Genomic DNA, 24253 nt, shown 5'->3' with positions numbered 1-24253 from the left:
GAATCTGGAAGTCTCCTTTAACAAGGGGGCCCCCATATCCTGGCCCCCCCACCCTGTGTGAATGAGTATGGGGTACATTGTACCCCTACCCATTCACTTAAAAAAAAAAAGTGTCGAAAATAAAACACATTACACAGGTTTTTAAAGTAATTTATTAAGGTAGCTCCGTCGTCTGTTCCTATCTCTTCTGCCCTCTCCGCTGATGTCTTCTGCCTCTGCCGGTTCTTCTCCTCTCTCCGGGTCTTCTAGCCCTCTCCGTTTCTTCTCCCTTTGTCCGCTGTCTTCTCGGCTGTCCGAGTCTTCTCCGCTATCTTCTTGCTCGTTTTCTGGGTCTTCTCCGATGTCTTCTGCCTCTCTTCTTCTTCCGATGTTGACCCAATGCTCTCTCCCGCTCTCATGCTAGGTGCACGGTGTGCCACTACTTATATTGGCACAGGGCGGGGTCACCGGGTGATGTCATTTGAAGGCCCCGCCCCTTATGGTGTCACCACCCTGTCATGCCCGGGCGGTGACATAAGGGGCGTGGCCTCCGAATGACATCAACCGGTGACCCTGCCCTGTGCCAATATAAGTAGTGACACACCGCGCACCCACCATTAGAGTGGGTTAGAGCGTCCAGTCAACATAGGAAGAACAACAGAGGCAGAAGACAGCGGAGAAGACCCAGCAAAAGAGCGAGTAGATAATGGAGAAGACCCGGACAGCCGAGAAGACAGCGGACAGAGGGAGAAGAACCGGAGAGGGCTAGAAGACATCAGTTGAGAAGAACCGGTAGAGGCAGAAGACATCAGCGGAGGAGGCAGAAAAGCGGGGAGAAGAGATCGGAAGAGATGACGGAGCTGCCTTAATAAATTACTTTAAAAACATATATAATGTGTTTTATTTTTGACATTTTTTTTTAGATGACTGGCTAGGGTGGGGGGCTGGAATCTGTGGGCCCCCTTGTTAAAGGGGGCTTCCAGATTCCGATAAGCCCCCCGCCCGCAGACACCGACAACCAACCAGGGTTGTCGGAAAGAGTCCCTTGTCCTCATCAATGTCCCCCATGTTGAGGGCATGCAGCCTGTTATGGTTCGAGGGGGGGGGGGGTGCTCGCTCGTCCCCACCCCCTTTCCTGACCTGCTGGGCTGTGTGCTCGGATAAGGTTCTGGTATGGATTTTGGGGGGACCCCAACGCTGTTTTTTTGGTGTGGGGGTTCCCCTGAAAATCCATACCAGGTGATATTGGAGGGAGAACCCATGCCGTTTTTTTTTTTTTTTTTTTTGGCGTGGAGTTCCCCTTCAAGATCCTCAGAGAACAAGTCGCATGCCAAAGTCGAGTCAGTTAAGACGGCGATCCGATTTTGATCCGACTTCAGTGATATTCAGTGGGCTGAAGTAGGCTCAAAGTCGGACCGAAGTAGTGCAGGGAGCATTTTTTTTTTTTTTAAAGTCGGACCAACTTGTGTCGGACCAATTAAGACGGCTCAAATAGGGAAACATTGATTTTCACACGTCATGCGACATGAGCTCCCAATGTCGAAGAGTTTGTCGTACCAGTGTGAACCCGGCCTTAGTCTCCACATCATATTTTTCCCTTCCTACAGTTCCCCTATAGTTTTCCACATTGTCACTTAGGGGTAAATTTACTAAAACTGGTGCACTCAGAATCTGGTGCAGCTGTGCATGGTAGCCAATCAGTTTCTAACCTCAGCTTGTTCAGTTAAGCTTTGGCAATTAAACCTGGAAGCTGATTGGTTTCTATGCAAAAGCGAGCCTGATTTTAAACCCTCTAGAGCAAGGGTCTCAAACTGGCTGCCCTCCAGCTGTTGCAAAACTACAAGTCCCATGAGGCATTGCAAGGCTGACAGTTGCATGACTCCCACAGGCAGAGGCATGATGGGACTTGTAGTTTTGCAACAGCTGGGGGGGCCGCCAGTTTGAGACCCCTGCTCTAGAGCAAGGGTTTCCAAACTATGGCCCTCCAGTTGTTCAGGAACTACAATTCCCATCATGCCTAGTCATGTCTGTGAATGTCAGAGTTTTACAATGCCTCATGCAACAGCTGGAGGGCCGTAGTTTGTAGATCCCTGCTCTAGAGCATCCCTTGGTCCTCCACAATATAACGTTCCACAATGTCCCCTAGTTTTCCACAGTATAAGTTTCCAAATTGTCCCTTAGCCGTGCATAACGTCCTTATGTCCGTGCATAATCAGCAGAGAAAGAGGCAGTAAACATGTCATTTACTGGCCCCTTCCTTGTCTGAATAGACAGAGTTAGTGATCGGTTCCATTCATAATTGAAGCATAGTAAACTGTGTATAGTATGATTTAGTTTGTGAATGAATGGGAAGCTCTGCACAGAACTATTGTCTATATTCGTTCTGTGCAGCTAAGGCTGTAAAGATGGAGATTAAGGGCTGTGTCCTCAATCTCCTTTCTCCGTCTCAAAGGTGGAACATCAGAGGTCTGTTTAGACCCCTAATACCTCACCAAAGTCCCCCAACGGGGCTCCTAAAAAATGTGAAAATAATTTAAAATTTTGTAAAAAATAAAATATAATGGTTAAAAATAATACAAAAATAAAATTAAAAAATGACTGACACCAGTGATGGAACTACCGGGGTTGCAGAGGTTGCACTTGCGATCGGGCCCTGGCGTTCCATCACCGGGACCGGAGGGAAGGGCCCCAATCGGGAATCAGGGGAGCCCTTCATGGTTTCTTGCATCGGGGCCCTGAAGGTTCTAGTTACACCTCTGATAACTTCCCCCAGTATTCATTAGTCTTTCACAATATAACTTTCCACAATGTTTTTCGTGCTTCTACAATATAGTTTCCATAATGTTCGTCACTCTTCTACAATGTATCCATCCACAGTGTCCCTTAGTATTTCACAAAGTCCTTTAGTCTTTTGCAGTATAAATTTCCACAATGTCTCTTAACTTTTCACAGTGTACATTAGTCTTCCACAATACAACCTTTCACAGTATCCCTTAGCATTCCAATGTCCCTTCGTTCTCCCCAATATAACCTTCTACAATGTCTTAGTCTTCTCTAAAGTCTGTAGGTACTGTTAGTACCTGTAAGTGTATCATGTTTATTGAAGTGCTCTTATCACTTTTTGCTGTGCTCTTCAGGGAACTAATTAATGGAATTGCTGTTACTGATGAAAATGACAATAAGCTGGGACACTCAAGAGTAAGTCAATCCTGTTAAAATATTTAATAAGAATACATCTACATACATTATAACAGTAACCAAGTTATTGTAATGGACTAAGCTTTTTATGTGATTCCAGATCCATCCCCATTACTTTGCTGTTATCCTGAGTGATTAGGGATTGAGGGCACACTGGGTTTTAAAGGAAACCTGTACAGAAGGAAGTATGTAGCATGAAATTGCTGACTTATCTTGCTAAAAATGCCCATTGTCTGGCTGTCATGCCGGTGCAATTCCCTAAATACTTTGAGTCACTGGGCCAGAACTAGTATTACAGTTCATACTTCTGACTTCACCAGCTCTGTTCTGTTCCATGTCTGTGTCTTATAAAGTATTGAAGAGAGATATAGCCAGTTAACTATTTTATCTTCCCATGTTGTGATATACAGTGAGGGGAAAAAAATAATTTCATCCCCTGCTGATTTTGTATGTTTGCCCACTGACAAAGAAATGATCAGTCTATAATTTTAATGGTAGGTTTATTTTAACAGTGAGAGACAGAATAACAACAAAAATATTCAGAAAAGCACATTTCAAAAAAGTTATAAGCTGATTTGCATTTAAATGACTGAAATAAGTATTTGATCCCCTATCAATCAGCAAGATTTCTGTCTCCCAGGTGTCTTCTATACAGGTAATGAGCTGAGATTAGGAGCACTCTCTTAACCAATTTAGCTCCGGAACGTTTTACCCGCTTAGTACTTGGTGGCAAAACCCTTGTTGGCAATCACAGAGGTCAGACGTTTCTTGTAGCTGCCCACCAGGTTTTCACACATCTCAGGGGGGATTTTGATGCAGATCCTCTCCAAGTCATTAAGGTTTTGAGGCTGACATTTGGTAACTCAAATCTTCAGCTCCCTTCACATATTTTCAATGGGATTAAGGTCTGGAGACTGGCTAGGGCACTTGGCGATCTTAATGTGCTTCTTCTTGAGTCACTTCTTTGTTGCCTTGGCCGTGTGTTTTGGGTCATTGTCATGCTGGAATATCCAACCACGACCCATTTTCAATGCCCTGGCTGAGGGAAGGAGGTTCTCAACAAGATTTAACGGTACATGACCCCGTCCATCGTCCCTTTGATGTGGTGAAGTTGTCCTGTACCCTTAGCAGCAAAACACCATCAAAACATAATGTTTCTACCTCCATGTTTGACGGTGGGGATGGTGTTCTTGGGGACATAAGCAGCATTCCTCCTCCTCCACAAAACACGGCAAGTTGAATTGATGCCAAAAGCCTGATTTTGGTGTCATCTGACCACAAAACTTTCACCCAGTTCTCCTCTGAATCATTCAGATGTTCATTAGCAAACTTTATTTGGGCCTGTACATGTGCTTTCTTGAGCAGGGGGACCTTGCGAGCACTGCAGGATTTCAGTCCTTCACGGCGTAGTGTATTACCAATTATTTTCTTGGTGACTATGGTCCCAGTTGCCTTGAGATCATTGACAAGATTTTTTCATGTAGTTCTGGTCTGATCCCTTACCGTTCTCATGATCATTGAAACTCCACAAGGTGAGATCTTGCATGGAGCCCCAGACCGAGGGAGATTGACAATTATTTTGCGTTTCTTCCATTTGCGAATAATCACCAACTTTTGTCACCCTCTCACGAAGCTACTTGGCGATGGTCTTGTAGCCCATTCCAGCCTTATGTAGGTCTACAATCTTGTCCTTAACATCCTCGAACAGCTCTTTGGTCTTGGCCATGGTGGAGAGATTGGAATCTGATTGATTGCTTTGTGTGTACAGGTGTCTTTTGTACAGGTAACAAGCTGAGATTAGGAGCACTCTCTTTAACCATTTCTGGACCGCCCCACGTACATTTACTGCGGCAGGGCGGCCCGGGTGTGCAAAATCATATACGTCATTTGGTGCATGCGGTTTAGGGGGTGCACTGCTCCCGCTGTGATTGGACACAGCAGGAGTCAATCATTAGGTCTAGCGGCCACAATGGCCACATCGACCTGCCGATCGTTCACAGGAGAGACGGAGCAGCGGTGTGCCGATGTAAACAAAGCACACCGCTGCTCTGTCAGGGAGGAAAAGAGAGAGATAGTGTTTCAGCTAAGCTGAATCACGATCTCTCTTTTCCTTCAGTGAATCCACTCCTCCCCACAGTTGGAAACACCTCCCAGAGAACACATTTAACCCCTTGATCACCCCTGTAGTTAACCCCTTCCCTGACAGTGTCGTTTATACAGGGATCAGTGCATTTTTTTAGCACTGATTACTGTATTGCTGTCACTGTTCTCCAAATAGTGTCACTTAGGTCAGATCTGTCCAACAATGTCGGAAGTCCCGCTAACAACCGTAGATCACCGCCATTACCAGTAAAAACAATTTAAAAAAAATTAAAAGTCCCTAACTTTTGCGCAAGCCAATCAATATACGCGTATTGGGATTTTTTTTACCAAAAATATGTAGCAGAATACATATTGGCCTAAATTGATGAGGAAATTTTGTTTTTTTACATTTTTTTTTTATTGGATATGTATTATAGCAGAAAGTAAAAAATATTTTTATTTTTCAAATTGTCGGGTTTTTTTTTGTTTGTTTTTAGTGCAAAAAATAAAACCTGCATAGGTGATCAAATACCACCAAAAGAAAGCTCCATTTTTGGGAAAAAAGGACATCAATTTTATTTGGGTACAGCGTCGCACGACCACGCAATTGTCAGTTAAAGCGTGCCGCGCCGTAATGCGGTTAAGAGAGTGCTCCTAATCTCAGCTCGTTACCTGTGTAGAAGACACCTGGGAGACAGAAATCTTGCTGATTGATAGGGGATCAAATACTATTATTTCACTCATTAAAATGCAAATCAATTTATAACTTTTTTGAAATGCGTTTTTCTGGATATTTTTGTTGTTATTCTGTCTCTCATTGTCAAAATAAACCTACCATTAACATTATAGACTGATCATTTCTTTGTCAGTGTTCAAACGTACAAAATCAGCAGGGGATCAAATACTTTTTTCCTCACTGTAGCTAGTAATAGTTAGTCACATCATGTGGACTCAGATGACTTGTGAATCATCTTCAACATTACCAAACAAGTCCAGCCGAATGTGATTAACTACTACTAGCTATGGGCAACATGTCACCTTTTTTCTTTCCATCATTTTTTAGAACACTAGGCTTAATTCACAAGGATAAGGATCCTTATTTTCACAAAATGTGGTTATTTCAGCTGACTCCAATAACAGCTGAAAATGACAGTCAGATGCAGTGGCGGCTGGTGCTCAAAATGTTTTGGGGGGCGCAAACAAACTGAAAAATTCTGAAAAATACTTTAAAAAAAACATCAATTGCAGCCTCACAGTGCCTATCAGATTCAGCCACTTTGCCCATCAAATGCAGCCACTTTGCCCATCAAATGCAGCCACTGCGCCCATCGAGTGCAGCCACTGCGCCATCAAATGCAGCCACTGTGCCATCAAATGCAGCCACTGTGCCATCAAATGCAGCCCCTGTGCCCATCAAATGCAGCCCCTGTGCCCATCATATGCAGCCCCTGTGCCCAGCACATGCAGCCAATGTGCCCACCAAATACAGCTACTGTGCCCAGCAAATACAACCACTGCACCTATCAAATGCAGCCACTGTGCCCACCAAATACAGCCACTGTACCCATCATATGCAGCCACTGTGCCCAGTATATGCAGCCACTGTGCCCACCAAATACAGCCACTGTGCCCATCCTATCCTCATCTTCCGGCTTCTCTCCTGTTGATCTATGGATGGATGATGCTGTCCCCCTCCCCTCCCCCCATACAACCCTCTCCTAGGACTTAGATCTCAGCACAGACTTGGGTAGAAGTAGTGGGCACCGCAGTGCCATGCCTGCCCCCTGGACCCACTCATCGAATGTGGCACCCTGAACCCCACCATCGGATCTGCCGGCCACCTGGAAGCGCTGCGGGCTCAGCCCAGAGTCTCCCTGCTGCTGACTATGATCTTCCTCTTCACCTTCTTCTTCTACAGCCTGAGCAGCTCTTCCTGTGACCCCCCCAGCCCGTCCCACGATTGTATGGACAGTGCTCTGCGGACGAGTCGGCGCCAACACTGCTGGACTATCATCAGCCAGAGCTCAGCCCCGGGAGAATGAACAGGACACAGGACTCCTCCAGTCCTCTTCCTAAGCGCCAAGCATCCAATAGGGTGGCCTGGTGCTTTGGCCAATCAGGAAACAGATCTCACGCCCTGCCTTCTGATTGGCAGGGAGGAAGGTTAGTGTGAAAATAGCGAAAATTAATTCGCTATCATCACACAATTGGGTGGGATCAGGGCGCACTCTGCGCCCCGAGTCCACCTTATTTTAAAGCCTATTAGAGTCTCTGGCTCTAATCAGGTGCTCCAAAAAGTACCACCACCTCCCACCCCGCCATAGGAATCCATGCGCCTGGCATCCTGAAAGGGGTCGGGCGCATGGATAGGGGGGCGGCGCCCACAATGCATGGGCCGTCATTGGTCAGATGGTTGAAGATGAACATACTTGCCCTTGTCCTAATGCTGAATTTAGCCTTTTGAGTCTTCAATGAGGACATTTTTACTAGCCTGTGCAGCATCATTTTTAATACTATCCAAGAGCTCATACACAGTCATTTATAAGATGCACATTTTTCTCAAGAAGATGGTAAAGTCGCTGTACTTTACAGACATTTTCCTTTTTTTCGAATACATTTTTCTGCTTACATGTGTTTTTATGTAAGCAAAATGTCAAAGTGCCTTTTAAAAGCAGGAAGTGGTGGAGACGACAAGACCTGAAACCTGGTAAACGTAGAACAAGCGTCTTTCCTCTATTTATTTACTGTATATCCGGTAAATGCATCTTGCAAATGCCTGTGTATATTTACCTTAAAATAACTGCACCTTTAACACCATTGCTTCTTTTTATGATGTTTCTTTTATTTGGCACACTCGTGTAATATAGAGCAGTGATGATATGCTAAGTGCCGCAATCCATAAACGCCAATCAGATTTCACCTTTAATTGTTTACCAGCAGACAGAATATTGATGGGTTGCTGTAGGTTACTGCATTACACTGTGCTCTCTGCATTTTTAAATCTGATAGGTTAATACATTAACTGTACATTTCTGTTAAATTTGTTTCTGGCTAAAAAACAACTCTGAAATCACCTTGTCCTTTGAAACAAATTTTTGGTGCAGTGTATGTATTACAGAAAGCCATCAGTAGAGGGCAGCACATTCCTGTCTCGGCTGCCAGATGTCACTCAAAAACAGAAAACCATTGTTACATTCCAGGCAAACCAGTGTAAACAGAGCAGGAACAACGTAAACCAGCCAGGGTACAAAACGATATATAATCCGGTAGACTCGCTTCTGCAAATAGGCAGCAAGTGCAATGCACTCTTACTTGCAAAACGTTCTGCTATGGGAAGTCTGGCCCTCCATCAATTGTGGAACTACAGTATCGGAATCCCTTGCAGAACCAAAGAGCTATATACAAAGAGCTATATATTTGTGGACTTAAATCACTCTACTTCTACCTCTGTCTAGATCAGTTTCCATCTCTGATCCTTCAGAATCCTAAAAGGTCATGTTTTCCAGTTTTACAGGCACTTGCATGGCAATGTCCATAAACACTGTAAAATGAAGCACATTGATTATTAGCACGTTTTATTGTTTGGAAGACGTGACCTGTTAGTAGTCACTGAGTAGTTACAATTTTCCAGATTGGTGTTTTTTTTCTCAATATAAATTCCTGTATGTCTCTCTTATTGTGGAAACTCTATAATCTTGCTTTCTCTATGTATATTTTTACTTTCTTTGTTAATGTAGAAAGCTGCAATCAAAGGCATTAGTCAAGTGGTAATGTCCCGAATTGCAATGGCTGCCCCCGGGATGAGTAAGTGTTTGCTTCTTTGGCAAGACAACTGTGCAGTGGTGTCATAATGGTTATTTCGAAGTAGTAGCTTATTAATAATACACTCCTTTAGGCTAGGTTCACACTTATCACCTATTACCTATAGACTTTATGTTTGCATATTATGCTATTGATTTTTTATTCATGATTGCTGTTATTTATTCATAATTTTGGTGATTACGGTGCATTTACTTCATAATTTATATCGCTTGTATGAGCACAATAGCGCTACCACCTTTAGACCCCTTTCACACTGAAGCGCTGCTAAACTAGCCGCTAAAGCGCCGGTCATTTTTGCGGTTCTTTAGCGGCGTTTTTTAATCACTTTTAAGGCGCTTTGGAAATGCTGCCCATTCATTTCAATGGGTAGGGGCGTTTTTGGAGCTCTTTTTACAGCGCCCCAAAGATGCTGCTTGCAGGACTTTCTACCACCCCTCTAGTGCACTGCCCCAATCTGAAAGCACCCATTCAAATGAATGGGAGGCAGTTTTCAGGCGCTGTTTTTAGCACTAAAACGCCTGAAAACTGCCTCATTGTAAAAGGGGTCTTAATCTTGCACTATTAAACACTAGGTGATTTATTCACTTTTAAAGGGGCAGCTACAGCATCGCTCATTATTATTTATAGGGCGGCAATCCTTGGCTATTGACACAAACTTATGCAGTGCGAGAAGCACCGCGACCTGTGCCTTGCTATCTGCTGTGGTTGTCAATACAAAGTTAACACCCCAAAAGCAGGTCATAAAGAATGGATATTTGCTTGTGTCGGATCGTATGGTACAAAACAACTATGCAATCTGGTTACGGTGCAATTAAAAAAGGTGCATGCACTTCTTTGGTGCGATTAATTTAAAATGAATGGGCTCGAGTTGCACCGCACTGAATCGTATGTGAAATGAACAGGAATGCGGTGCAGTTCCTTGCCAATTCAAATGCAGTTCATAGTGTGAACCAAGCTTTACTTGTGTATCAGATTTAGAGATGTTGTTGACTCAAGTGTCAAAACTGACCCTAACATTGCTGAATGGAAAGTATATTCTTATTTATGTTATGCGGTGTAAGGGAAACGGGCTTAACTGCTGTTGCAGAAATAAACCATACACAAGACAGGGACACCCAGGAACAGCCCAAGCAGATACATTTTTATTAGGAAAGGCAGTAAACAAACACTGATTCAGTATAGAATGGCATTGTACAGTAAGTCCATCAACAAACAAAACATCAGCCTGTCTAAGCCATTATTTTATCATAGGTTAGTGTGTCCCGTATTGGTTTCCCAAAAACAAACACAAATACCCTTTTAGTGTTTTGTGCGCACTCATCTTTTTCATCCAACAGCACACTCCCACAGCAGGGAGAGAGAGCCTGAGCATCAGTCTGATCTCATATAAAAAGGTTTTTGGACAGGGATCGCTCAGCTATAAAATATGCATACTTGCATTGGTCCAAGCTGGACCATTGTAGCTACGCAATCCATTTTTAACCTAAACCTCAGCTTTAAATTTACCAAACAAATGCAGGTAAAATTTAAAAAAAATTTAAAATAAAAGATTACAAATGCCTACTTGCATTGTCCTTACTTTCCATAAATTATTTTTAATCCACTTGCAATATGCCTTGGAGCATGCCAGAAATTTGGACTACTCTAGAAAGAGTCAGTTCTCCAGACTCATCCCTCTTATCCTAGAATTCGCCTTTTCTGGGAGCATCTAATTACTTTCTGTTTTGAACTAGCTCCTCCCCTTCTGTACATAACTTTTTATGTAGCTGTCAGGAGAGGAGCAAAAAGAAATTATTAAAAACAAAAAAGTGAAGGTATTAAGGGACATTTAGTCAGTTTGCCATATGGTCAGGTGATCATTGTGTGATGTGTACAGTTCACATTTCTCATCCAGAAGTTCAGAGATGCCACTGAGAGAGAGATGGCAACAGTCAAGTTTTTAGGTGGGAAAAAAACGTTTTTGTGTAAATTGCAAAAAAAACTTCAGCCAATGAAAAGACGCTTAAGATAAATACTACTTAAACTCTTCCCTAAATTATTAATAATGCCTTAGGTGTACACCAAGCTTCATATTCAAGTTCATATTGCCCTACCATATACTTACAGCAGCCAGATAAGTGATTGTGCACTCCTAGAAGTTAACTGCACAACAAAACAATTCTCTAGACAAATCTGACAATGTTTGTATTCCATGGATTGATAATTTTTTACATTTCCAAAGGGATACTCAGGTGATATGAACCTGCCCTTTTCATCAACTTTTGATAACATGACAAATGGCATCACTGGTTCTTGCACCTACTACCCCCCCCCCCCCCCCCTTTTTTTTCCTTCTAGTCCTCCCTTTTTTAGTGTTCTCTTAGCACTCAGCCTTTTCACTCACAAAGAGGGGCAGAGCCCTGAGCATAAGTCCGCTTGCATATAAAAAGGATTTGGACAGCTGAAACTAATCAAGAGCCCCTCCCCCCCTTTTTTTTTCTTCTAATTCCTTCACTAAATTCATCCAGTCCATTCCGATATATTCCCCCTTTGCCTTTCATTGAGCATCAACAGTTATTTTGTTATTCGGTTCATTAGACTTGTATTACCTAGACAGTCTACCCTCCTGTTCTGTGATATGTTTGAATGACCCAAATTCTTCTTTTGTTTTATACACTCTACTATTAGGCCTTATGCTTATAATGCTGTTTTCTTACCCCAACATTATTTGTGCACATGCAGTACTGATATAAAAGTGATGTGTGTAATTGTTCATTTCAAAAAGAAATAAAAATGTACTAAACCAAACTACAGATACTCCTTGTTTTAACGACTTACCTGTTTAAAAAACGCTCGGACTTACGACCAGCTCTCCCCATAGAACGGCGCGCTGTATATCATTGTATTCTACAGTACAGTACAGAATTTTAATTTGTGTTCTGTACTTATGCAAATTAAAACAACGTTATTGAGCTGGAGTTTTGTGGTTAGACTTTTTTTTCACAATACAGTACAGTAGTTAAGAATGCTTAAAATATTGATTACGTGTGACTCCTCGTTTAACGACCAATTCGTTTAATGACCTGGTCGTTGGAATGGAACCTTGTCATTAAGTGAGGAGTACCTGTATTGTTTTTATTGCTGTCTGTATCCCTATTGAATAGATTTTACTTCCTGTCCTGGTAACATAAAAAAGGCAGATCTCTGCAGCCTGATCATGGATAATAGTGAATACTTGATACAGATTCTAACATTACTCAGTCTATCCAAAACCAAAAAGAACATTTTGACTGGAATTCCAAATTGATCACCCACCAATAGGGGACTTCAGTTACCATCGGTTAAAAATACAAGGTTCCCTTTCTTTCTATTGGAATTTCTATTTGTTCAACTATTCAATTTTTGGCCAGAACAGTAGGACATCCTTTTCTGCAGATGGTACAGCGAGACTCTAAGTGGGTAAAGCAAACATAGAACTACAGCTGGGAGCTTTCACCACCAGAATCAATGTTCCATGTGTGTTATATTATACACCGTTCTGGGGAATAACTTAGATCTGATATCTGGCAGGGTGACATAGAAGAAGAACCCAGTATCTATCCATAGCTGGAATTCTAGTTTTTGGATACATTTATTTTAATCCCTTTGAACAATGTTTCTCTTAAATAAGCACACAGGAGGGAGCAAACGCCTAGTGCATTACCAAAGATTTATTATTAATAAAATGAACTAAGAGCCAAATCCATACTTGCAAAAGTGGCCAGTGCTGATGTCATGTGCGACCTGATGCACCGCTGTGTCAGGAAGCTGATGCGTTTCGGAGGACGCACCCCCTTGCTCAGAGCTATATTGCTCTCAGGTCAGGCCTCGTGACACCAGCACTGGATCGTGATTTGATGTGATACAACACATGCATTTTGTCCACTTTTGTGAGTATGGATTTGGCTCTTTGTTCATTTTATTATTAATAAATCTTTGGTAATCCACTAGGAGTTTGCGCCCTCCTGTGTGCTTTTTTTACAGTTATCCACTAGATTGCCCTATCTGAGGAGGGCTGCATCGACAAAGCATTCCAGTTGAAGATTTACATTTAATTGATGATCGTCCACACATCATTGAGACTTTTGTTCTTGTACAAATTTTTTCTTTTAAAGATAATTCACAATCACAAATGATCTGGTACTCCGAAAGTTTATTTTGCATCTTTGTACACAAGGGTGCATATATGCATTATGCAGTAATTTTGATATATCTTTAATAATTTTATAATGTTTTCTGGTTTAATACATTGTGATTTAATTTCAGTCCTGTTGCCAATTTTGATGCAGAAGCTGGAGTCTTTCCCCTTTATGAGAGTAAGTAGATAAATAAATAAGAGATTCATTATTATCTATATAATAAGCAGATTTAAAGAAAAACTAAGGAACGAGAACATAGGACTGTTTCTATGGTGGTCAGCCAACTTTTAGGCCTGTTTCGCATGAGCATCTATATAAGACCAGTGTGAACATTAAGTTTTGCAGTTCAGCTCCAGTTTGTAAATGATGAACACAGATCCTAGTGGGAGTGCTGACTGTCACTTTAAACAAGCTGCTAGCAGGCTTCAGCACTTCTTGATGCTTGTTGACAGCCTGCTAGCAGCTTGCTTAAAGTGGCAATCAGCACTCCCATTGGGTTCTGTGTTTAACATTTACAAACTGGAGTTGAATGGTACTGTTAAAAGCTTCAATAAAGCTTCCTGAAAGCTCTGCAAATGCTTTGTCAAAGCTTGCTGTTCACACTGCTCTTATACAAGCTGAAGACCTTGTGAAACATGCCTTTATGTACCCACAGACATTAGATGGCTTTTGAATTTGTAGGCACCACCTGACCTCCGAAAGATATTCCTAATTAAAGATCCTCTCCTAGGTATTCACCCACTTTTCAGGGGTTGTGGGTGGCTGGGAAAGTCCAACCTGAAAAAAAAACAATTCTTGATGGATTGGTCAGAGTATACCTGGAGAGAACGGCACACCTAGAGACAATGATTGTCTCCCAGTCAGACTGATACTGGTCAGACAAAGGTCATTTTAAGTCTGTGAGCACTTTCAGATTTCATTCAGTAATGTGTGCTGGAAAAAAAAAAACAAACATTGAATAATATATTTCTGTGTCCGCATCAAATTATAAAAAAGATCCACTGCTGATTGTCATAACCACAAATAGTTACCCATAGCAGCTGAATCTCTTCCTTCACCTGGAAGGTCAGATATGATTGGTAGCTAGAGGCAATTGTTCATCTTTGCATCCAGTTTCAATAACAAGCCTCACTGAATATTATGAAGCTGATTCAAGGAAACTAGCTAAAGGGGATCTCCTGCTCATAGCAGGCAATTTAGCCAAAACAAATAATCTCAGTCATTGTCATGGCCAGAGGCTCTTCATTTGCTTTAGTTTTCTATCTGCGATCGCTGGGAATAATACTGATCTCATCTAGATATAAAATTGGAAAAAAAAATGGACTGATCTTCTTCAGCCCCTTTCACACAGCCGTTTTTTTTTTTTTTTTTGCGGCTGCCAGATCCCTGCGGCAAGTATCTGCGAATTCTTGCTGCAGAAATGACCGGGTTATGCGATTAGCATCGACGCTCAGCCCATTTAAATTAATGGCGGGCCAACAGCGGCCGCTGCTGAGCATGTAGCCACACGCAGAGATATAAGCTGCGGTTCCGGGACAGATGTCCGAGCCTGGACACAGCTGACTGCCATTAGTTTAAATTAGCTGAGCGGCCGATGCTAATCGCATAAGCCGGTCATTCCTGTAGCAAGAATCCACAGATTCTTGCCACTGGAATCCTGAAAGCCGCAACAAACCGGCCGTGCAAAAGGGGCATGCAGTAGACCAATCAGTTTTGTGACCAGTAGTTCATAAGGGGAACTCCTACCCTTAGGAACCCATTAGGTTTCATTGTTTAAATGAATAGGGTAATCGGATCAGTTGCTTTGGGCCAGAGCGCCACAATTGCTGTAGCTTACTAGACTCATAGGGGCGGATGGAAATTAGAGCATTGCAATTTGCACCTACCACCTTCAGGTAGTTCCACTAAAGCCACACGATCGGAATATCGCACGAATGATCGCCTGTGGTTTTTTTTTTTGCATGCTAGACTCATTGAAAACCAATCGGTTACTAAAGTTATGAAAATTCTTGTACGACAGAATACAACTTGATAATGGTGTATTGTAATGTATTCTTTCACTTCCGAGCATGAGTGGTCTTGGTCTTTTGATTTTTTTATTGACAAATACTGTACGGATTATATTAAAATCGTTCGAGAAAAATGTTTGTGCTTGTCCCTTCGGATAATTTTGCTTAAACTGTCGTAATCACCTCTCAAAAGCTGTGTACTAATGATCATAATATTGGATTATCAAAGCAGTATTTTTCATCCCATTTTTCTCATCGTGTATACCAGGAATTAGTATGTGCATGGATAAATAGATTATAAATTGATAGAGGAATTTATGATCAACATGGATAAAATAAACACTTTGTTTTTAATTTCTGCAGAAAATCCATTTCCTTCATGCTCCCTTGCAAGTTACATTAGCTGGTGGATTGTAAGTATACATTATACAGTATGTGATTAGATTCAATTTTTACATTAAAATGTCTTTATTTACTATTATTTTATACAATATTATAATGTAAGTTGATTTTTAAAGTTTATTAAAGTGGTCCTATACTCAACAATTGTAACTTAGCCGTTTTATAGTATGGTTTTTACACCTTCAGTTACAATGTACTTGTTTATTAAAACAAGGATATTCAAATAGCTCTGAAACTCAGATGTGATTTGTAAAATGGTTGTAAAAGCAAGACGTTTTTTACCTATATAACTATACTATTCCTCCCTCAATGAACTCGATTGTTCTGCTGCCACCCCCTATTAGTCTCGGCGGGAACATGATTTGGCGGCATCCATTGACCCTGAGGAGTGGAGTAAGGCCTGGTCTCATGTCACAAAGTGCTCCTTTTAACACTACTACATTGGTGGCTGCCTACAAGGTTCTCTAGAGGTGGTATTGGGTTCCGGCCCATATAGCCAGTGCAAACCCATCCTATAGCGACAGATGCTTTAGGGGCTGTGGACATCGGGGAGACGTTATCCACACCTGGTGGTCCTGTCCTCAGCTGATGGGCTTCTGGTCCAGGGTCTTCGGACTCCTTCAAACGCTGCAAAGAGAGCCATTGCCAGAGCCTTTAAAGAAACCCTCTGTTTCGATCGCTGTGCTGAGGATTATAATGACCGACCTTATGATTAGTATTCTCCATGACTCCCACACCAAATTTTAGAAAATGTGGTCCCCTTGGTGGTCTTATTCTCCTCAAAATACCCCTGATCAGTCTGGGCGCTTCCTAACAAATGGTGGGGCCTAGACCACTTTAACAGGGACTTAAAGTGATGACAAATCGTACAGTTTGAGTCATCACAACAGGAACAGTGGAGAGATCTTCCAGTCAGGACGGTTGTTATAGTTGTGGTGCCAACTACACTCGATCGGATTTTCGGTAGGGAATTGTGTGATGACAGACTGTTTGCCTAAAATCCGACCGTTGGTACGCTCCATCAGACAATTGTTGTCCAACTTTCCGACAACAAATGTTGGATGGCAGGCTAGTACATTTTCAGCGGACAATGGTCTGTTGTCAGATTTTCCTATCGTGTGTACACAAGTCCGTCACACAAAAGTCCAAAGTACAAACACGCATGCTCGGAATCAATGCTCACCAAACACGACATTAGCAGAAGGTGCCCAAAGGGTGGCACTCAAGAGCTGAAATTCCACATAGTACGTCACTACATTCATGTTTGTTGGCCAACTTGTGTTTGTGTACCGTTTGTATGCAAGACAAGTTCCTGGCTAATGTAGACTTTTTCCTGATGTCTTGACCTTCTCTATAATTCTGTTTTTTTATTCCACAGCTTGCTGTTCATGGTTCCTGTGGCCTGTTCATTGTTTCCACAACGATGGTAACACTTTTTGCTTTTTATTTTGTTGAAATAGAAGTGCCTGTGCTTCCCTTTCATTGGCTGTTTTACATTTTTTTTTCTCCAGGCTCCCAGCTTATTTGTAGAAGTGATTCATGGGGCTTTAATGTCACGCCATCATTCCTACATGCTGATTTGTGCTCAGCCAGCTTCATCAGAGTGTAGAAGTGACACTGGGAGTCTAAAAGAGCCCTGATGTCTCCCTAAAGATAACCTGTCACCTGCACTATGCTATAACATAGCAGGCTTGTCAGCTCCCATGTGATAGCAATAAAAAACATTTTTTTTTTAAATTACAGTTTAATAAAATGAGTAAACACCCCCCAAATTTTTTTTATAGCCCCCTAGCCTCACACATACAAACACAAATGCATGTGTCTGGTGCCCAAATGTACAGAGAACTAATTTTGCCACACACATTAGGAATGACCATGCACGCCTAAGCAATAGTTCTAGCACCATCATTCACTATTAACTCTAAATTGATGACCTGTAAAGGTTTTTAAAGCATCGTCTATGGACAGTTGTAGGTACTTTAGTTTTTAGCTGTTTAATTGACCTGCACAGTTTTCAGGCTTGACATACTGTATTTGGTATCAATTTACTCAATGCAAACTCATCCCTTTTATTTTACCAACAAAATGAGTATAATATTATGTTTATGTGCACTAAAATTTATTTTGAGTGTATTTTTTACTGAAAGCGTAGATTTAAAGTAGAACTATAGGCAAAACTTTTTTTTTTCATTTTGGATAGAGTAAGGGAGAGCTATAACCCCTGTCAGGTTATTTTGTGCCCTGTATTTTCCTTTGCGGAGATTTCCCTTCACTTCCTGTCCCATAGCTAGACAGGAAGTGAGAGGAAATCCCTGCAAAATCCCTGCAAATTAAGAGTATTCCTTGGGGTCCCCCAGGTCACCAGAACTAATGTCCTCATTGGAAGATTTCCCCTCAGTTGTTTTTCTAGGGACAACCCAAAATTTGGGGATTTTATTTTACTTTCACTTTCAATTATAATAGTAAACCGGACAAATACAGGGGGGGGGGGGGGGGGGATCTCCTAAATGGGTGCACAGACAGCAGTAAAAACTGACAGATGTTCTAATCCCTCTCCACTCTATCCGACACTAAAAAAAAAAAAGTTTTGCCTTTTAGTTGCACTTTAACCACTTAAGCCACGGACCATTTCGCTGGCCAAAGACCAGAGCACTTTTTGCGATTCGGTACTGCGTTGCTTTAACTGACAATTACGTGGACTTGCGACGTGGCTCCCAAACAAAACTGACGTCCTTTTTTCCCCATAAATAGAGCTTTCTTTTGGTGGTATTTGATCACCTCTGCGGTTTTTATTTTTTGCGCTATAAACAAAAATAGAGCGACAATTTTGAAAAAAAAACGCATTATTTTTTACTTTTTGCTATAATAAATATCCCCAAAAATATATTTAAAAAAATATTTTTTTCCTCAGTTTAGGCCGATACGGATACTTCTACATATTTTTGGTAAAAAAAAATCGAAATAAGCGTTTATTGATTGGTTTGCGCAAAAGTTATAGCGTCTACAAAATAGGGGTTAGTTTTATGGCATTTTTATTAATAATTTTTTTTTTTACTAGTAATGGCGGCGATCTGCGATTTCTACCGTGGCTGCGACATTATATCGGACAATTTTGACACATTTTTGGGACCATTGTCATTTTTACAGCGATCAGTGCTATAAAATTGCACTGATTACTATGAAAATGACACTGGCAGTGAAGGGGTTAACCACTAGGGGGCTAGGTGTGTCCTGGGGAGTGTTTCTAACTGTTAGGGGGATGGGCTACGAACGGCACTTCACTGATCATAGCTTCCGATCACAGGGATCTATGATCAGTGACAGTGTCACTAGGCAGAATGAGGAGATGCTTGTTTACATTAGCATCTCCTCGTTCTTCAGCTCCGTGAGACAATCGTGGGTATCCCCTCACGATCGAGTCCGCAGGACCCGCGACCCGACTCACGGAGCTCCCGGGAAAGGGGCGCGTGCCGCTGGCGGCACGCACGTGACCACACGGCAGCAAATTCAAAGGGACGTACCTGTACGCCCATTTGCCCAGCTGGGCCATTCTGCCGACGTATATGTACATGCGGCGGTCGGCAAATGGTTAATAAACAAATATTGTGTGACCTGACTACCAACGTTTTATTCTACATTTTATTTCTCTGCTTTCAGAAAATATATCATGTTTTGCAAAAAAAGTTTTGAAAAATGGCACTGGCAGCTAAAGAGTTAAAATGCTAGTTGTTGGGGTGAATAAAGTGAGTGGTGATTGCGCTGTGATAAAAAGGGGAAAGGGGGGAAGGGGAAGGGGCTAGCTCAAATGTATAGAGGTGAGTGAAAAAATAAAAAAATAATATATTTAAAAAAATATAATAAGCATGAGGGCTAGTATCATACTAGCACATGAAAAATATTGTAAATACTGAAACAAAAGAAAAGAAAGTTCTCAGTGCAAAAGGGCTAGTATCATACTAGCACATATGTGGTAACTCAGCAAATACTTAAATACTAAAATAATATTTTTCATGTGCTAGTATGATACTAGCCCTATTATATTTTTTTAAATATATTATTTTTTTATTTTTTCACTCACCTCTCTATACATTTGAGTTAGCCCCTTCCCCTTCCTCTTCCCCCCTTCCCCTTTTTATCACAGCGCAATCACCACTCACTTTATTCATACCACTTTTGTCTGTTTGGATCAGCCATTTAGGTGTTGCAGCAGTGCCCCTTAGCATAGGTATTTCTGACAGCGCAGGAGTTTCTTCATCATTTATCTAGTTGTTGGGGTGTCTCTGGTTTAAGTGGTTTGCATCCTGGAACGGGAATACAGCAAATCAGACACCTGATCTGCTTGCTCGATTTGGGTCACTGGTTATGAAAGCCATCGGATAAGCATGACAACCATGCGACTAGCAGTTTGTCCGGACTCTAATGTCTGGCAATATTTAGTCTCTGTTAACCCTTTTTTTTTTTTTTTGTTCTTTTTTCAGTTCTATGGCTGTGAGTAATCTGGAACCAGAGCTTCGATATTCTATCCATAAGGAATATGGAGACAGAATTCAGTATGTTTACTTTAACAAAGGATTATAACAACTGGACATATAGAGCAAAATGTATCCAAACCCAGGAATCAGCTTTATTCAGAGCCAAGACCCACTTTGTGTTCTGCCTGCCAAGAAAGTTTTAATTTTCCTAGGAGCTGCATATAGCTTCATTTTTTTTCTGAAAAATAATATGCCTCCGCATGGAATAGATGTTTTATAAATTCATTATTCTTTTTTGAAATTCCTCAATTTTCTCTATAAAGAATGACTTTTGGTATGCTTTCTTAAAGCACGTTTAAAGTCTAACTTTGACCTATTTACTATCCTCTTGCTATCTTATCACCTAAGCCTGTACAAAATGCTTTGTTACACTTGCCAGCTAATCCGGGCATCTCCCAGGTGACCAAGTCTGAACACAAGTACCATAAGAAACCCCATTGCTGTAAAAGGGTGGTATACAGGTAGAGCCAGCCACCCAGTGGCCCCATCTGCAAAAAGAACCAACCCTTTGACAGCAGTGTTCTTCCAATAGAAATGTGTTCAAGTCCGGCTAGCTGCTTACAGGTTAGTATTATACAGTTTTTGTAGCTGCTTCAATGATAAAGCATTTTCGTAAATGGGAGGGGGGTGAGGAGAGGTTTCAAATTAGGTATTAGCTAGCCATACACTGATGAACAAAAAAATTCATATTAAAAAAACAGATTTCCTCCATCTGTGCTGACTGGGCAGATGGTCGAATCGCTCCTGTCAGGTTATTGTATTTTTACAGCCCCCGGTGGTAGATTTCCGAATACCTAAACAGCGGCTCCATCTGTTTGGATGCAGCTGCTGTTCAGACATCATTTTTCCAACTGGCCCCTTTGATGTCGGGCAGAAGGGGAGCCAACAGCACCACCCATGGATTGAATTTTGACTGCTTTATCAGGAACCAACTGAAACTGGCACAGTGTATGGCCAGCTTTAGGTTAGACCTAAGGTGTGCTTCAAAAGTCCATTCTTTATTACACAGCAGAACCAAAGATATTCATCAGTATTTGTATAAGGAAATTTGTTAAAAAAATAAAATGTTTTCTCTGGCTGCTAAACAGTTTATATTTTAATTAAAACCCATTCTATTGCATTTGTTGTAGAGTCCTATTTTGCACGCATTGACTACAGGTACACTTTAAAACAATTTTGTCACTAAACCAAACCTATTGTAAAGCACAAAAAGTGACTTTTGGGGTATTCTCATGGGTACTATGTTTTCTTTTCATGCCCTCTTTAGGATACTAAACCGTTTTATTGTACAATCTCCTTTAGATCTACCTAAAACTTTTTGGTGAATCTAAAGGAGATTGTACAGGGATTGTACAGTCAGATAGTGTATGGCCTGCTTTAGGACATAGACCACCATGTAGACCGGACAGTAGGGTTGCACCGGTGACGATAGAAGCGCCTCCTCCTCCCCTTTGGCTGGTGCCATCCCCAGCTCCTCCTCCCAGTGGCGTTGCTAGGGGGCGCTGGGCCGCCTGTCCTAAAAGCCCACCAGCCTTGTCTCCTCGCTGCACACCTCTCTCTTCCAGCTCTGACTCCCAGCCACACAGCGCTGGATCCGGGTTCTCCCTGGCTGGATGCTGAGACAAAGGGTGCTCTGTATATAGACACTGTAAGGCAGTATTCTAATTGTACTGAACAGCGGGGCTCTCTCGCTTCTCCGTGTGCTTTTCGGCCAGCTCCTCTCCCGCGAGAAACAGAAGATGCACCCTGCTCTCCATGGCCGGATCTATGGGGATGCTCCCTAGTTTTCAGTTGTGGCCCCCCACCACGGACATTGTGGCCGCTCAGCTTCTCCCCAATCCCTACACTCAGGGCTGGGACAAGAGGAGGTGGACATGGGAAGTGTCAGCGGCAAAGAGGAGAGAACCGGGAGGAGGTGCGGGCTCTCTCCCATCCTGTTAGTGGAGCGCTCCTCTATAGAGCGGAAGGACATATCTTATACCATGTCTGCAGTCTCTGACTGTCTCCTGTACCATGTCTGGAATCTCTGTCTCCTGTACCATGCCTGCAGTCTCTGACTGTCTCCTGTACCATGTCTGCAATCCCTGACTGTCTCCTGTACCATGCCTGCAGTCTCTGACTGTCTCCTGTACCATGCCTGCAGTCTCTGACTGTCTCCTGTACCATGCCTGCAGTCTCTGACTGTCTCCTGTACCATGCCTGCAGTCTCTGACTGTCTCCTGTACCATGCCTGCAGTCTCTGACTGTCTCCTGTACCATGCCTGCAGTCTCTGACTGTCTCCTGTACCATGCCTGCAGTCTCTGACTGTCTCCTGTACCATGCCTGCAGTCCCTGACTGTCTCCTGTACCATGTCTGCAATCCCTGACTGTCTCCTGTACCATGCCTGCAGTCTCTGACTGTCTCCTGTACCATGCCTGCAGTCTCTGACTGTCTCCTGTACCATGCCTGCAGTCTCTGACTGTCTCCTGTACCATGCCTGCAGTCTCTGACTGTCTCCTGTACCATGCCTGCAGTCTCTGACTGTCTCCTGTTCCATGCCTGCAGTCTCTGACTGTCTCCTGTACCATGCCTGCAGTCCCTGACTGTCTCCTGTACCATGTCTGCAGTCCCTGACTGTCTCCTGTACCATGTCTGCAATCCCTGACTGTCTCCTGTACCATGTCTGCAATCCCTGACTGTCTCCTGTACCATGTCTGCAATCCCTGACTGTCTCCTGTACCATGCTTGCAGTCTCTGGACTGTTTCCTGTACCATGCTTGCAGTCTCTGAAATGTCTCCTGTACCATGCTTGCAGTTTCTGGGCTGTCTCCTGTACCATGCTTGCAGTCTCTGGACTGTCTCCTGTACCATGCTTGCAGTCTCTGCCTGTCTCCTGTACCATGCTTGCAGTCTCTGACTGTCTCCTGTACCATGCTTGCAGTCTCTGGACTGTCTCCTGTACCATGCTTGCAGTCTCTGGACTGTCTCCTGTACCATGCTTGCAGTCTCTGGACTGTCTCCTGTACCATGCTTGCAGTCTCTGGACTGTCTCCTGTACCATGCTTGCAGTCTCTGGACTGTCTCCTGTACCATGCTTGCAGTTTCTGGGCTGTCTCCTGTACCATGCTTGCAGTCTCTGGACTGTCTCCTGTACCATGCTTGCAGTCTCTGGACTGTCTCCTGTACCATGCTTGCAGTCTCTGCCTGTCTCCTGTACCATGCTTGCAGTCTCTGCCTGTCTCCTGTACCATGCTTGCAGTTTCTGGACTGTCTCCTGTACCATGTCTGCAGTCTCTGACTGTCTCCTGTACCATGTCTGCAGTCTCTTGACTGTCTCCTGTACCATGTCTGCAGTCTCTTGACTGTCTCCTGTACCATGTCTGCAGTCTCTGACTGTCTCCTGTACCATGTCTGCAGTCTCTGACTGTCTCCTGTACCATGTCTGCAGTCTCTGACTGTCTCCTGTACCATGTCTGCAGTCTCTGACTGTCTCCTGTACCATGTCTGCAGTCTCTGACTGTCTCCTGTACCATGCTTGCAGTCTGACTGTCTCCTGTACCATGCTTGCAGTCTCTGACTGTCTCCCGTACCATGCCTGCAGTCTCTGACTGTCTCCTGTACCATGTCTGCAGTCTCTGACTGTCTCCTGTACCATGTCTGCAGTCTCTGACTGTCTCCTGTACCATGTCTGCAGTCTCTGACTGTCTCCTGTACCATGCTTGCAGTCTGACTGTCTCCTGTACCATGCTTGCAGTCTCTGACTGTCTCTTGTACCATGCCTGCAGTCTCTGACTGTCTCCTGTACCATGTCTGCAGTCTCTGACTGTCTCCTGTACCATGTCTGCAGTCTCTGACTGTCTCCTGTACCATGCTTGCAGTCTGACTGTCTCCTGTACCATGCTTGCAGTCTCTGGACTGTCTCCTGTACCATGCTTGCAGTCTCTGGACTGTCTCCTGTACCATGCTTGCAGTCTCTGGACTGTCTCCTGTACCATGCTTGCAGTCTCTGGACTGTCTCCTGTACCATGCTTGCAGTTTCTGGGCTGTCTCCTGTACCATGCTTGCAGTCTCTGGACTGTCTCCTGTACCAT

General features: G+C 42.9%; 1 protein-coding gene across 2 annotated transcripts in view; it reads left to right on the top strand.

The window, feature by feature from the left end:
- SFXN2 (sideroflexin 2) overlaps window positions 1-21301 on the top strand; it is a 121271-nt gene extending 99970 nt beyond the window's left edge. For both annotated transcript variants that reach the window (XM_073596143.1, XM_073596142.1), the window contains 6 exons: window positions 3117-3177; window positions 8997-9063; window positions 13366-13415; window positions 15611-15660; window positions 17028-17075; window positions 20128-21301. In XM_073596143.1, the coding sequence (XP_073452244.1) occupies window positions 3117-3177; window positions 8997-9063; window positions 13366-13415; window positions 15611-15660; window positions 17028-17075; window positions 20128-20227 (376 nt within the window). In that variant the 3' untranslated portion in view covers window positions 20228-21301. The remainder of the gene's footprint in view (window positions 1-3116; window positions 3178-8996; window positions 9064-13365; window positions 13416-15610; window positions 15661-17027; window positions 17076-20127) is intronic.
- Window positions 21302-24253: the final 2952 nt, after the last annotated feature.

The sequence above is a fragment of the Aquarana catesbeiana genome, linkage group LG08, assembly GCF_042186555.1.
Source record: "Aquarana catesbeiana isolate 2022-GZ linkage group LG08, ASM4218655v1, whole genome shotgun sequence".
Lineage (NCBI taxonomy): Eukaryota > Metazoa > Chordata > Amphibia > Anura > Ranidae > Aquarana > Aquarana catesbeiana.
This window is presented reverse-complemented; position numbering and strand designations above follow the sequence as displayed.